Source organism: Geotrypetes seraphini, chromosome 19 (genome assembly GCF_902459505.1).
Source record: "Geotrypetes seraphini chromosome 19, aGeoSer1.1, whole genome shotgun sequence".
Taxonomy (NCBI): domain Eukaryota; kingdom Metazoa; phylum Chordata; class Amphibia; order Gymnophiona; family Dermophiidae; genus Geotrypetes; species Geotrypetes seraphini.
The window spans coordinates 33,654,330-33,670,198 of NC_047102.1; the positions used below are offsets into that span (position 1 = coordinate 33,654,330).

The following is a 15,869-nucleotide window of genomic DNA, read 5'->3' on the forward strand; positions in this document are numbered from 1 at the left end:
CTTAACAACCCTCCAGTAGATAAAATAAATGGTAAAACACCTTTGCGTTTTTTTTAAAAGGGGGGGAGGGGGGCAAGGTCTTATAAACAAAGAAGAATCACCACTTAACTTTCAGATTTATCATGCACATTGTCCATCGTTTATTCAGTAATCTTGTCACCAATTTTTTGAAGCTATCTTTAGTGAGAAAACCCTCCATATTGAAGTCTTTTCCTCCTTAATTACGATTTATGTCTTTTTCCAGAGGACTCTTCACTATATGGAGTTCTGAGCTATTGATTATTGGGATCTCATCTACTGACTGGAAGCTGATGGTTGTCTTGAGATGGCCAGAGGCCGGCTACCTAACCAAAACCAAAGTGTAGGATTTGAACTCAGGTTCTGGGTGCAGTGGGTAAGTGAGCTACTGATTACACAGTGATTATACCTTTCTCATTTCAAGCACTGACATCCGTTCATTATAGCAATGAAAGGTTAACAAGTCATTTCCCTTTTTGGATGTTATGGATATAGGGATAACTTCTATTTAAGATGAATTTATTGAATGTATTTAGATATTTTAAATATTTAATTTAGGTCTGGACATATTAACTTAATCGATGTTCAACTGACTCTCTCCCTGTGCATGCTACAGGCTCTGTAAAGGATGGCCAGTCTCAGAAGCTGCCTAAGTGTCCTATGGAGAACTGCATCTGGCCCACCTAATAACCCAATTCTCTAACTGGTGTCCATTTCACAGGCGCTGGTTAGAGAATAGAGTTACCGCTGAGTTTATTGTGATAAGTTTAGCAGCAACCCGTCCCACCCACCCCCAATCCACAAAGACTACCGGCAGAAGGAATGCCCAGTCCCTCCTGCTGGACACACCCCTCCCCCCCCCACCCCCGTGGGCCTAGAGAGATGTGTAGGGGCACTTAGGCCTGCCTAAGGCTACTTCCGGTCCAAGGCATGTCTAGCCTTAGGCGAGCAGGCCCACGCGCCTCCCTAGGCTCCCGGAGGCCTCTACAATGTAGGTGGCCTGCTTCGGGAGTTCTTTTTAAATGCGCATCCTGATTGGCTGGTTAGGCAGCAGTTGGCCGCCTACAATCAGGACGCTTATAGAATTCGGCCCCAAGTGTCTGCTAATCCAAAGCAATTGAAGTAGACACATCCCACTGTACCCTACGCCGTAGACTTCTGCTCCTTGTGTTGTTATATATCTTGGTTGCTAACTGTTATGTATGTTACCTTGTAACCCAGGGGTCTCAAAGTCCCTCCTTGAGGGCCGCAATCCAGTCGGGTTTTCAGGATTTCCCCAATGAATATGCATGAGATCTATGTGCATGCACTGCTTTCAATGCATATTCATTGGGGAAATCCTGAAAACCCGACTGGATTGCGGCCCTCAAGGAGGGACTTTGAGATCCCTGTTATAACCCATTCTGGGCTCCTTGGGGATATAAAGTGAATTACAGAAATAAATAATTTCATTATCAAATTTGGGTTAGTTTTCCTTTTTCCTATCAATGATATTTTCATTTCAACCAAGAGTAGTATATACTGTATACAGTGACCCAACTTGAGCATTATGTAGCAAATATCAGACGCTACCAGGTGCTGCATGTTGTGGTATAGGAAGAGCCTGGAGCATAGGCCATGCCACCAAATTTACAGGAGCATTCGTGAAGAGGAATACATCCAGTGTTGGTGATGTCATCAAATACTGTGTCTGTACAACAAGAAAAGAATACAATGATAAAGAAATGTATTGATATAAACATATGTCAAAAATACTCCGATTGATAAATCAGCTTTTTATCTGCTGTCATCCACTATAGTATTTTGTTACTGGACCCTTAGCTAATAATGAGTAGTACCTAAGCAGAAACCATAGGCATATAATAATAGACTAAGGTCTTATAAACAAAGAAGAATCACCACTTAACTTCCAAATTTATCATGTACGGTGTCCACTGTTTGTTCTACGGACTTTCCCCGTTTCACTCTGGCTTCTTCAGGAACTAACACCGTAGCTAAATGACCAGCAGCATTAACTGGAATTTACACTAAACTAACATTTTTTGTTGCATTTGTTCTCACCCTATCCCCACACCAATGAAACATTAATGCATTCCCCTAAATGAACACGAATCACAATCTCACCTCTGAACAACATTCCTTCTAAACAAGATCCAGAAAACACAATACAAAAAGGACACTTCCACAAAGCGCCAAGTTCGTCCAGCAGAAGCCAGCCAAAGCAACCATATTTTGATTCTTACCTGCACAATTTGCACTAAGGTTCACAGGAGAAGTCTGGACATATGTTCCCTTTAAAACTTACCAAAGGTACAAAATACACATCGATTTTTGCCCATTTTTGCAAAGGTAGAGTTTTCATGAACAATGCATAGATTTTAAAATCTAGTTTGCGCTTTGGGACACTGTCCCAACTCCAGGTAAACACATTTGGGGGAGTGTGTGGCGCAGTGCTTAAAGCTACAGTCTCAGCACCCTGAGGTTGTGGGTTCAATCCCATGCTGCTCCTTGTGACCCTGGGCAAGTTACTTAATCCCCCCATGGCCCCAGGTACATTAGGTAGATTGTGAGCCCTCCGGGACAGAAAGGGAAAAATGCTTGAGTACCTGAATAAATTCATGTAAACCATTCTGAGCTCCCTTGGGAGAACAGTATAGAAAATTGAATAAATAAATGTATTGTGCGTATAGTTTCAAGTGGATTGAGGAGAGTGATTTTCTCAAGCCAGTTTAGGTGGGTAAATCACTATTAGGGGCATTTTCAAAACACAAAAGCATCCCCCAAAAAAGTCATAAATCAGCACGTAGATGTTTTTCTCGCCAAAACATCCAAGTGACAAATTGTGAGGTGTCCTAGCTGCTGTGTGTCCAAAACTAAAGGGGGCGTGTTGGAGGCGTGTTCTGGGCTGCCTTTGGCCGGGCTTACTGTAGACTTGAATGTTTTGCAATAATAATCAAACCTTTCCCAAGACGTCTTGGATGGAACTTAGACATTCTGAGCTAGACCTGGTTTAAAAGTGTCTAAGTGCAAAAAAAGGTATCCAAATTGTCTAGATGACCACTGAAGCGATTAAGTTATGATTTACCCCCCCCCCCCCCCAGTGGTCACTAACCCCCTCCCACTGACAAAAAATCTGGCTGTCTCTAGAACAGAAGCATCTGGTATGGGAAATCCTAGTAGACCGTCACACAGGTGTCTTAAGTAGCTTGGTGAGTGGGCTAATGATCCATAGAGGAGAGGACAGAGGCCCATAAGCCACTCTAGCCACTACATTTATGGTGGAAAATGTGAGGCAACTAAAATCCTTCTATGCTGCCACATAGGTGCCATTGGTCTATTGGGTTGGTAGACTGGTGGGTTTTGGAGGGTTCACCATACATTAGAAGGGGATTATGGTGAGATATACTTCTGGCACCTTTTATGTATAGTTCACAGCTTTAAGGTGTCCCACAGCTTTATCGGTATGTCTATGTAGTCAGTCCATTATAACGCTGGCCCCTCCCACCTCCCAAATGGTCTGGATTTGGACGTTTTGAACTTGGATGTTTTTGTCGTCGAAAATGGCAAATAAAGTTGAACATACTATGATTGGACATCCTGGTGGCCAAAACATCTAAGTAGGCAATTAAAAAAAAAAATAATGGACATCTTGTGGGAAACGTCCAAAGTCAGACTTAGATGTCCTATTGAAAATGTCCCTCCATTTATTGCTGTAAAAATTGTCCCCTTCAGGGCAATAAAGATGACATCAGATTATGGACTTACCTTGTGGACAGAAGCAGCCGTCAATGCAGTGCTCTTCGCAGAATAGTGTCCTCTCTGGGTGAGAGCAGGTGTCGGCACAGGGTGAGCCACATTCCTGGTACTCCATGTTAAAAGGACATCCCTTAGCTGAAATTGTTATACAGAAAAAAGAAAAGGAGAAAAAGAGAGGTTATACACATCACAGATCACAATTATTCTGACAGCAAAATTTGAGGAAGCCAGAAAGTAAAAGGCTGAGTGCCAAGTTGATTCTAATCGGGCTAAACATGGGCTAGGAAGAACCATTCAGTTAGAATCTAGAATGTAGTACGGTAAGTGAACTGGAGTGTAGGGAACCACAACACTAAGAACTGAAGATATGAAGGATTCTCAGAGTGAAAGGATTTGTGAGCTAATATCAGGATTTTGTACTTAATTCTGAGACCGAGAGGTAACCAATGGAGAGAGTTGAAATCTAGAAAATCTCTGATTGAACATAAGGAGCACAGAAACCAAAAACCTCTTTTTAATAGCATTTGAAATTTGTTGAACGAACGAAAGTTTGTCATTGATCCGTACCCTAAGTAGCGGAAGCCTTCAACTGGAGTGATAGTGAAGTTGAAGATGCTAATAGAATGTGGGGTTGACTTAATGATCCAGAAATCCAGTATGCTGGGGTTTTCTCTGGGTTAAGTTTTAGTTTATAATCTGACAACCAGTTAGAAATGGAGAGATGACAAGCTTGAACTGGTTGAAGGTTGATCTTAAGGGGTGATACTGGGAAGAGTAAGAGAATATCATCAGTATATATGTAAAATTGAATATTATAGGACTGCAAGTGGACTTATAAATCTGCTCAAGAGTGATAGAGTCCTGGTACACCCCACTTTTAAGAGAGAACTCGGAGGACACACCAAGAGCGGTTGACACACATAAGGAGCAATTAGAAAGAAATGAAGAAAACCAATTCAGATCGGATCCTGAAATGCCAGTTTGAGGAAGTCTGAGGAGTAGATGAGAATGATCCGCTAAATCAAATGCTGTGGATAGATCCAATGAGATTGCAGGTTACTAAGATGAGAGTTTCAGTAATATGCCTTTGTTGGAATCCCACTTGAAAGGAGTGTAAGATCATGGTTTTAGTTAAGTAGTCCAACAACTGAGAATGGACAATTTTTTCTGTGATTTTAAATATACAGCTGAAATTGGAAACTGGCTGAAATAAAATGATTGTTTTCTACCTTGTGATTAGAAAATATCAGATTTGAAATATGTATCTTGCTAGAGCTGATGTTAGACATAACTGGGGAGTGCAAAGCCCAGGCAGTGCTTCTTTAGCTTCCAGCTGGCTTAGGGCTCTCTCTCTGACCAGGGAGCAGTTGCCCTAGTTGCACTCCCCCTAACACCATTCCTGCCATGTGTGACTGCGGTATTCTGTTAGCATGATATTTGTGTAGCATTCTGTAATAATTTGGCTTATTCAGTTTTCTTGAGAGTAGAGGGGATATATGTGAAGGGGAAGGGAGACGGGGGTTTTGTTGATCCTTGCCCTGTATTATTTGTATTATAAAATGACAATTGTACAGAATATTGTTTCTTTTTATACTTTAATAAAATATGTTCAATATAAAATCATAACTATTTGAGGCCTGTGCAGATGGGATCAGATGGTTAACAGGACTGAGCTTGCGGGGCCGGGGCGGCGATGGGGTTTTTAAAAATTTCAGTCTTAGTAATTTGCCGGTCCACGAAATAATTATTTTATCGCCACCAGTCCATAGGTGTGAAAAGGTTGAAGAACACTGATCTCGTGGTGTTTGAATGAAGGGAATTGGGCAGTGAAATAACCTTATTCACAAAATGATTACCTAATAGATCTGGGCTAGACAGATGAAGTACTAGTTTCTTCTTGGTATGATTACCAAACTCGTGGTTTGTTACTAGAACTGTCTGTCTGGAAAAATAGTCTCGTTTTGGCTTGTTTTAGCAAATATTGAATGAACGTCATTCTTCGCTGTATTGCATCTTATGATCCTTATCATCCCTATTCGTAGGGCTCATTTTACTAAGGTGCGCTGGCGGTTTTAGCGCACGCAACGGATTTGTGCGTGCTAGCCAAAAACCTACCACTTGCTTAAAAGGAGGCTATTCCGCGCGTTAAGGCCTTAGTGCACCTTTGTAAAAGGAGCCCTTAATTGTTCTATTTAAGCGTTGTGCCACAAAGAAACCCGTCAGGAGACTAAGGATAATCCAGAACACCGCTGTTCGCCTCATATTTAGCCTGAAAAAATGGGATCACATCACCCCTTTCTACCACAAACTCCACTGGCTCCCACTAGAATCCAGAATCATATTCAAATTCGCCTGTTTTTGTTACAAAACAATATTTGGTTTATCCCCAAGCTACATCTCCCCTCACTTCACCCTAAACCACAACACTAAGAACTCCCGCAGAATTCAACTCTTCGCCTTCCCCTCCCTAAAACTATGCCACTCAAAAAAATTCCTTGACAAAACCTTCGCCTTCCAGGCCGCCAAACTAAACCCATGGCTAGCCCAAATGGTCCTCAAGGCCCCCAACTACCTTGACTTTAGAAAATTACTAAAAACCCACCTATTCCAAGACCAGGACCCTTAATACCCCTTCATTAACCTCCACCTCTCCCCTACTGATCTCCCCCCCTGACTCCCCCCTCTCCCCCTTACTTCTCTTTGCCGTTCGCAACTCTGATCAATCTTGTATGGAACCACTTGTAACTCTGTTTAATTAATGTGAACCGCCTAGAACTCATCTGGGTATGGCGGTATACAAAAATAAAGTTATATATTATATTATTTTAATACTGTATATATTTATGAATGTGCTTTATATGCTTATTATTTATTAATCCCCTCCTTTACAAAACCACGCTAGCGTTTTTCGCGTCAGCCGCAGCAGTAACAGCTCGGATGCTCCTAGGAATTCTATGAGCGTTGGAGCATTTAGCACGCCAGCCTGCGCTAAAAACCTCTAGTGCAGCTTGATAAAAGGGGGCCACAAGTTGTTTTTTTTTTTTTTTCTCTGTTCTACTCAGGGCTCCTTTTACTAAGCCGCGCTGGCGGGGTTAACGCGCACGACTTTTCATCATGCATTAACCCCCGCGCTGGCCTAAAAACTAACGCCTGCTCAAGGGAGGCGTTGGCAGCTAGCGCGGCCGGCGGTTTAACGCACGCTATTATGCGGGTTAAACCGCTTAGTAAAAGTAGCCCTCAGTGTATAGTTGCTGAGACCGCCGTGGCTGGAAGTATAGTCTGGTTGTCTGGAAGGCTTTTTTGTTATTTTTTGCTCTCATTAGCTATACTTATATGTTGATTTATCAAGGAATCCTGTTGCTTTGTATGTTAAGATTTGCTCAAGCCTTGTTGAATGTAGGGGGGGATCGTTTTCAATCGACTACCTCTGGGTAAGGAACGTGTTTTTATCGACGTACTATTTTTTTAAAAAATCAGCACTGCACAGTTAGGTATATTCTAACACGGAAGTGCTTCCTTCCAGCTCCATATTGTTCCCATTTTAGATAAATTATTACAATATTAGCAACCTTTGATATACTTTGATATACTTTTGGCCCCGATCTGCAAAAAGCGTCAAAAGGCAGCGCCATTTAGGTGACTAGGTTAGATTAGGTTAGAATCACGCGGCAGCACTGTATTAGGCGTCCTTTGAGAATCGGTATTTAGGTAATATTAGTACTTATTAGAATGGCGATTTTATTGCTGTTTTTTCATTCTAATTGTAATACTAGGAGTTGGATCTGTTTAAATGCTTTTATTTATTTCTCTTCCATCAGACAGGAGCGACTGGGATTCGAACCAGCAACATTAGGATAGAAAGGGAATAGGTTATAACTAATTGCGCTACAGAGGGCTCCTTTTACAAAGCGTGCGAGAAAATTCCCGAGCGCCTACCGCCTCCTTTATAGGAGGCTGTAGATTTTCGGCTATAGCGCGATGCGCTAAAAAACCCTAGCGCACCTATCGTAAAAGGATCCCAGAGTGAGCGAAGCAAGCTGCATAGCGATTGTAAAAACGGGTCTTACAGGTCAGTTTAGGCTTCAGATAGACGCGAGTTCTATGGACGGAACTTAGACACTCTTTGGACGTTCTTGCGGAACTTAGGCACAGTTTGGATGTCCTTAATGTGATCTGCTAAATAGCTCTCTGGGTTTTTATTTTTGCTTTATTAAGCTCAAAATACATTTAATAAAACACCACATAAATGGGACACATCAAAACAGATATATTGCATGCAAAACCTATATTTGTGGACAAACAGAAATGTTATTTGCTAATTAGAAGAAAAGATCCATTAACTGAAGCACAGCATATGAAAAAAACACAGCTTTAGGTTTCTTGCTAAAAAGCTACCCTTCTTTTCTGACTAAACAGTGCTCCAATCAGCTCATTTTTGAAAACAAAGAAAGCACATGACAGAAATATATAGACTGTAGATATAACTTCATTTGTAAAAGCTTAAAAATCAGATACAGACCTTAGCATGGCTTCTACTTCATTGCAAATGGAGGTTTGCAGCTGCACAATGGTGACCTCATTGTGAGATCATCAAGGTGCACCTGCAAGATAGAATGCCACAATTAAAATATGGTGCTGGGGAGCTGGTTGGGATTTGAACCCATGACCTCTGGAAGAGGAGGACAGGGGCTTTTACTTATTGAGCTATAGCAGCTTCCAGGAAAGATATCTCTGACTGCCCTTGATATGATAGCTTAGGGATCTGGTTTTATTCTGCTCAAATTGTTTTATGTTGTTTTAAAGATATATTTGCAATTTGACAGTTAGCCCCGACACAGCCTATTTTTAAGCAAAATGTGGAGATGTCGGCCATAGGTTTTAATACCTATTCTTCAATAAACTTTTAGGGTTCCACATCACTTGGTGTGTCTGCCTGTACCTTGTCTGCACTGCTGTGGCATTTCATAGATCAGCCGCTCATCATGTCTGTCTCCCTCCATGTGACTATGTGTAACATAAGACTTGAATTCAGGAGCTGAGAATTTTCAATTTCAGATCAATACATACTCCAAAAAACACTTACGGCAAAGATCTTGCGTTCGCCAGTCTTCAGGTCTCCCGCCAGCTTTAGAACACTGTCGGGAATATTCAGCAACGGTGTTACATAAGCATAAGGGATACGACTTTCTTACTTGCAAAGGCACAAGTCCATGTTGCAAACTTTAATATAGGGTGTGACATCAACCAGTCTATTGCAGCTGGAAAAAGCTGGTCCTTTTAATATCACTTTGCAAGTGTTTGCCTATAAATAGAAAATTTAAAAAACAGAAAAATAAGAAATGATATCTTTAAATTCACAACAGCCATTAAGTAGAGATATACATAGTAACATAGTAGATGACGGCAGATAAAGACCCGAATGGTCCATCCAGTCTGCCCAACCTGATTCAATTTAAATTTTTAAATTTTTTCTTCTTAGCTATTTCTGGGCAAGAAGTCCAAAGCTTTACTCTGTACTGTGCTTGGGTTTCCAACTGCCAAAATCTCTTTTATAGACTTACCTCCAGCCCATCTACACCCTCCCAGCCATTGAAGCCCTTCCAGCCCATCCTCCACCAAACGGCCAAATACAGACACAAACCGTGCAAATCTAGCCCAGTACTGGCCTTAGTTCAATATTTAATCTTATTTTCTGATTCTAGACCCTTTGTGTTCATCCCACGCTTCTTTGAACTCAGTCACAGTTTATCTATCTGGATATACAGCAGTGTCAGATGGCTAAAGCTTGCCTTTGAAAAAATTAGGATTTGTACATTTCAAGCACATAGATGTCCATTTTATCTTGGGATGTCCTTAAAGCACCATGAAATATTTAAATGCAGTAGCCTGCTTCTATAAAAAATTTGAATATCGGGCCGCAAGCGTTGTGCTGCTCAAAGAGAAAATGGTTGGTCAGATTTCCCATTTCTAATATCTGTTCCTTTATTCTGTAATTAGTGGAGGGTTTGTCTGTGTTCTGAATGTACGAATGAGGTAGGGATTCTGCTAGCAGGTAACCTCTATGTGGGTATTTATAACTATACAACGTTTGATTCTTCCAAAAGAAGGTATTACAGTGATTTATATTTGAAATGCTGCCTTTTCTGCTAGTGCTGTTATAATATGGAAAGTCTGGCTTATACAGTAGGTTCTGAATACTTATTTGCAAAACTGTTTTATTTCACAGAGTTTCAAGTTTTATTAGGATTTTATATACCGCCTATCAAGGTTATCTAAGCGGTTTTTACAATCAGGTACTCAAGCGTTATCCCTATCTGTCCCGGTGGGCTCACAATCTATCTAACGTACCTGGGGCTATGGAGGATTAAGTGACTTGCCCAGGGTCACAAGGAGCAGCGCGGGGTTTGAACCCACAACCCCAGGGTGCTGAGGCTGTAGATCCAACCACTGCGCCACATACAGTTTCTCTAGCCTCTCATTGTACGGCAACTCCTCCAGCCCCTTAACCATTTTTGTCAAATGTCAAATATTTCAAAGCTGTTGCCCTTTTCCTCAAGGTGCACAAGAAGATTCCCCCTGCTCCCTTTCTCCCAAGCTTGGTTCTAGACATGTGCTTACAGGGAAACCTCCAACTCAACCAAAACAAATTTTAATATTTCATATTCAGCGTTTTTCCAGAAGTTTTCATCAAAAATTAAAAGACTAGGGGGCTGGGGGGACACTCAAAGTTACATGCAAATACTTTTAAAACAAATAGGAGGAATTTTTTTTTCAGTCAGAGAATAGTTAAGCTCTGGAATGCATTGCCAGAGGATGTGGTAACAGCGGTTAACATAGCTGGTTAAAAAAAAAAAGTTTTGGAAAAGTTCTTGGAGGAAAAGTCCATAGTCTGCTATTGAGACAAATATGAGGGAAGCCACGGCTTGCCCTTGGATCAGAAGCATGGAATATTGCTACTGTTTGGGCTTCTGCCAGGTACTTGTGACCAGGATTGGCCATTGTTAGAAACAGGAACCTGGGCTAGATGGACCATTAGTCTAACCCAGTATGACTATTCTTCTAATCTGATGGAGAAATCTCTATTTTTGCAGGCAAATTTGAAGAAAATTAAAAATATCTACATTTAAACATTCCAACTTCGCCAAAGTTATTTTCAAATACATATTGATAAACTCTAGATAAGTGATTTGTGAATGAAATTTGTAGCAAAATTCACAGTGGTGCCTGAATCAAAGAGGGAAAAGCAGTGAGACCAAATTCTTACTATGTTTTTGCAGTTATCATGGGAAGGTTGCTTTGGATCCTCACATGCTTCTGTGGGCCCATCAAGCTTCTGCAAATTCCCAAACTCGATAGCACCGAGCTTAATATCTGTAGTGAACAAATCAATGATTTTGTAAATTGTGCAATTTTTACCTTCTTTTGATAAATTTCCTACGAGGATGCCCATAAAAATAAATACACATATTTCAGGCACATGGGGGCTAATAGTTAAAGCAATTTAAGTGGCAGGAAGCTCTCTTACCCAATTAAATTGCTTGCCACATCCCAAGTGGCATTCCATTCAGCGGCACCCCTCAACCTCAAATTATGCCCTCTGGTTTTAACCATTTTCCTTTCTCTGGAAAATATTTTGTTCTACGTTAATAACCTTTCAAGTATTTGAACGTCTGAATCATATCTCCCCTGTCCCTCCTTTCTTCTAGGGTATACATATTCAGGACTTCCAGCCTCTCCTCATGGACCGCCACGGGATGATGTCGCACGTGGCATCCGCGCATGCGCAGATGTGCTTCTGCTCAATGAGAGCAGGCAGCGGGGGCAGGGATGGGGTATAAAAAGGACGGGGGATGGATGGGATTGGGGGCATTTAAACAGAATATCTAGGTATCCCTATGTAAATGTGGATTTTGAAGCTTTAAATTATTGACACGTGAATGGACCTTCAATACTTTGTAACCTGTGAACATTCAATTTTAAATTGTGTAAGAGTGGTTTTGTATTATTTTGTTGTTGATTCATATTATGTATGTGGATCTTGTAATCTGTTCTAGGCCCTGTGTTTAATCACCGATACTTACTGTTTGAAGTTAGCTCATTATTAATACCGTTGAAGTCTCCACATAGACCACAAGTCTGGTTAGCATATTTAATATTCAGCTCCAGCTAAAATAATAGGATAAGAAATATTGGCATCGATGACATCAGAATATACCGCACCAATACAATGCACAGTCACTGTATCCAGAAATTCAATATTTATAGACAGCTCTTTCAAATTAATTACACAGAAAGAGGAGGACTGAAATCAATCTAGAATTCTCTCTAATTATTCCTTTCGAAAGCATTCTCAAATTTCCTATCTACTAAGAAATGCAGCTTCAATATTCACTCAAAAGAAAACTTCAAGCTTATGATACCACCTAGGGATCTGAAAGTCTGTGATAACTTGTAATACTCTGTCTATAGTGGTCAGAATTGTAAAAATTTGTCCGAAACCTTGGGAGTTATCTTTATTCGAAATGTTGCATAGAAACATCTAATTTGTTCACATATGCCATGTCTACTCAGAAATGGATCAGTACGATCCAATGTGTGCAAAGCAATTGTTAATCAGGTTAAAGAGATTAAATATAATTTATAGTAGGTAGGAAAAAGTGAAAACAATTCAGTCAATATGTAGATAGGCAATCAGACTAGAGGAAGGGGTGAGAAGATGTTCAGGATATCACCCTCAGAAAAAATAAATCAAAAACACCAGCCCAGCATCTCCAATCTAATCTAAACCTTAAGTTTATATACCGCATCATCTCCATGAGAATGGAGCTCGACACGGTTTACAAGAACTTAAAATAGTGGGTAGAGAAGAAGAAAAAGGATTACATGAACTTATGTGTAGAAGGGGGGAAGGATAGAGCTACAATTTGCTGAAAAGCCAGGTTTTCAGTTGTTTGCGGAATAACTGAAGGGAGCTCAGGTTCCGCAGCGGGCTGGCGAGGTCGTTCCAAAGACCTGTGATTTTGAAAGAGAAGGGATTTTCCCAGTTTGCCTGAATAGTGGATGCCGCGTGGAGAGGGGGAAGGCTAGTTTAAGCCTTTGGGCAGTTCTGGAGGAGTCGGGACTGGAGGAGTTGAAAGACAGTGGGATAAGAGGGAGGCAGGATTCCGTGAATGATCTTGAAAGCCAGGCAGGAACATTTGAAATGGATTCTGGAGATTATTGGGAGCCAATGAAGTTTGGCAAGGAGTGGGGAGGCATGGTCAGACATCTCAAATCACTTAATAACGGTTATACATATCAAGCTGCTCTCTCTATATACTGTACACATAGAAATGTTTAAAAGTATATACTTTAAACACAATAGAGCCTCAGAAGCGGCTTATTTCTTGGGCAAGATTACCCGGTAAGTTTTTCAACAGCCACAAGCGTCCTCACTGGCTCACTAGTACGACTTTTGCAAGAATGAACTCTTAAACATTTCTGTGTGTATATGGTGAGAGAGAGCGATTTGATGTATAGAACCGTTATTAAGTGATTAGAGATGTCGGGCTGGTGGTTTTGATTTATTATTGATGATTTGCCAGTCTCAGGGCAGGATTAACCATGCCTAGGGCCCGAAATGGTCAGGGGGGCATCAACATTGTTTTTTTCCAAACGGCGATGGGCCCCTCCAGCATCAATCGGCAACACGGCCGCCCCCCTCCCCCCCCCCCCCCCATCGACGAAAAGTAAGACAAGCAAGCAACGCGGGTAAGAAAGGCAACGGGAACTGTAATTTTGCAAGTGGTGCTGCTTGCCCAAAGCTTCCCTCTGACGCAGCTATCCTGTTTCCTCCTGGACTCATAGTGGGGTGGTGCGGAGCAGGGGGCCCAGTGTACTGGTGTGCCTAGGGGCCCTCGACAAATTAATCCTGCCCTGGCCAGTCCTATTAATTTATACTACCCCTGTGAAAAGTGACCCTCAGAAAAAAAGCATTATGGTGGTGGGAAAGATCATTTAGAGAGATGATGTCAAATACAGGGACCAAAATAAAAACTTTACACAATAAAAATGAGCAATTTAAAAATTGGGGGAAGGCTATAAGCAGGGGGTGGGATTCACACAATTGTATTTGTCTGCAATCATGGGGTGATAACCACAAAAAGATTGATAAGCACTCTAATATAACAAGACAGAGGTCATAAGAGCATGGCAATTTACTGATGATTGTTCCAGAATTCAAAATTGAAGGCATTCAAAGGCCGTAGCTAAAAAATATTTTATGAGTGGTGTGGAAGAGCAAGGGGTTATCTTCCACTAATGCCACCTCCATACAGCAGGGGCTGACAGCCCAAGACTGAGCAGACTACATGTCCCAGACTGCACTAGGCTTTAGAAACATAGAAACATAGAAATTGACGGCAGAAAAGGGCCACAGCCCATCGAGTCTGCCCATACCAATGACCCACTCCCTGACTTTTACTCCCCTATAGATCCCACGTGAATATCCCATTTTCTCTTAAAATCTGACACGCTGTTGGCCTCAATCACCTGCTGAGGTAGCTCGTTCCAATGATCGACTACCCTTTCGGTGAAGAAGTACTTCCTAGCATCACCTTGAAATTTCCCTCCCCTGATTTTCAACGAGTGTCCTCTGGTCACCGAGGGCCCTGTAAGACTGAAGATATCATCTTTCACCTCTATACGCCCTGTGATATACTTAAAGGTCTCAATCATGTCCCCTCTCTCTCTTCACTCCTCCAGTGAGTACATCCGCAGTTTTTTTAGCCTTTCTTCATACGTGAGATCCCTGAGCCCCAAGACCATCTTGGTAGTCATTCGCTGAACCGACTCAATTCTCAACACATCTTTCCGGTAATGTGGTCTCCAGAATTGAACACAATACTCGAGATGAGGTCTCACCATGGCTCTGTACAGTGGCATTATGACTTCAGGTTTTCTGCTCAATGTTGCGCTGCCTTAACAGGGTAACCCTGCAGAGTCAGGGGGCGGGGTTCATCAGGGAGGTGTGTATCTACCACAGAGGGGAATCATTGGAGAGAGGTCCCCATGAGAGTGAAAAGTCTCTGAGGAAGGAAGGAGCCCCGGGAAGAGAGAGATTTCCCCTTTCCTAGCTGTAGGCTGAGGAAGCCTTGGAAAGGTTTGGGGACGTGTGCAATAACCTCCAGGGGTAACTGGTCTCTACTGAAGCAGGGTAAGCCAAGTCCATAAGGAAAATAAATGTGGAAGTAACCTACGGCTATGAAAACTAAGTAATTGTCTGGGCCTTTCCTGAGTCTGTGAGGAAACAGACTCAGGTCTCTAGAAAAATAAAAGCTTTCTTGTTGTACCTTTGAACAATGGTTGTGCTGTTTTGAGCACATGTGGACAGTGCACACGGGTGAGTCTGGACTGGGCTCTGCCACAGCTGGTTATGGTACCATTCAAAACCTCCTCTTACCTGGATGCTGTCAATCTCATTCCATATGAAGGCCAGTCCCAACTTGGCAGTGACTTTCACATACATGCCATTCCTCACAATCTGGATTCCCAAGTGGCTATAAGGCATCTCAACACTGGATTGAAAATGACATTGATGTTAATAACACTCGATTGAAATGATGCTATTAATAATCCTGGCTGCAACAATAAGATGAACTCGTAAATTCGGAAACCTTGTTTAGAGCATGGCACAAAGTGGATGAGTGGGATGCTTTCCCACACCCGGTGGCGGAAGCATGAATGGCCCTGACTTCAACGGTTATGGAATGAAGTCTGGATCCTTATAGTTCAACACAAGTTGCAGGCATTAGTATATGTTGCTTTCCAGACTTTGCCCCTTTTTCCCATTTGAATAGAGGTATTTAGAGCCCAATTCTATAAATGGCGCCTAGCGGATGATTGACCACTGTGTTGTGCAGTGTTTACTGCTAGGCCTTGTTTATAGAATCAGGCCCTAAATACTTCACTTACCTGAGGGCTTATACTTAGCTCGAGGCTTTGATCACTCAGCTCCAATAACATAAAAACATAAGAAGCGCCATCTCCGGATCAGACCTTCGGTCCATCAAGTCCGGCGATCCGCACACGCGGAGGCCCTGCTAGGTATACACCTG

At 41.9% G+C, this 15,869-nt stretch overlaps 1 protein-coding gene across 1 annotated transcript in view; it reads right to left on the reverse strand.

Moving 5' to 3' along the window:
* The window catches only part of LOC117352117 (mucin-5AC-like), a 94,317-nt gene extending 85,332 nt beyond the window's left edge, over positions 1–8,985 (reverse strand). Inside the window, exons 1-3 of the mRNA XM_033928251.1 lie at positions 8,858–8,985; positions 3,784–3,909; positions 1,591–1,708 (exon numbers count right to left, since the gene is read on the reverse strand). Coding sequence (XP_033784142.1) covers positions 1,591–1,708; positions 3,784–3,889 — 224 coding nt within the window. The 5' untranslated portion in view covers positions 3,890–3,909; positions 8,858–8,985. The remainder of the gene's footprint in view (positions 1–1,590; positions 1,709–3,783; positions 3,910–8,857) is intronic.
* Positions 8,986–15,869: the final 6,884 nt, after the last annotated feature.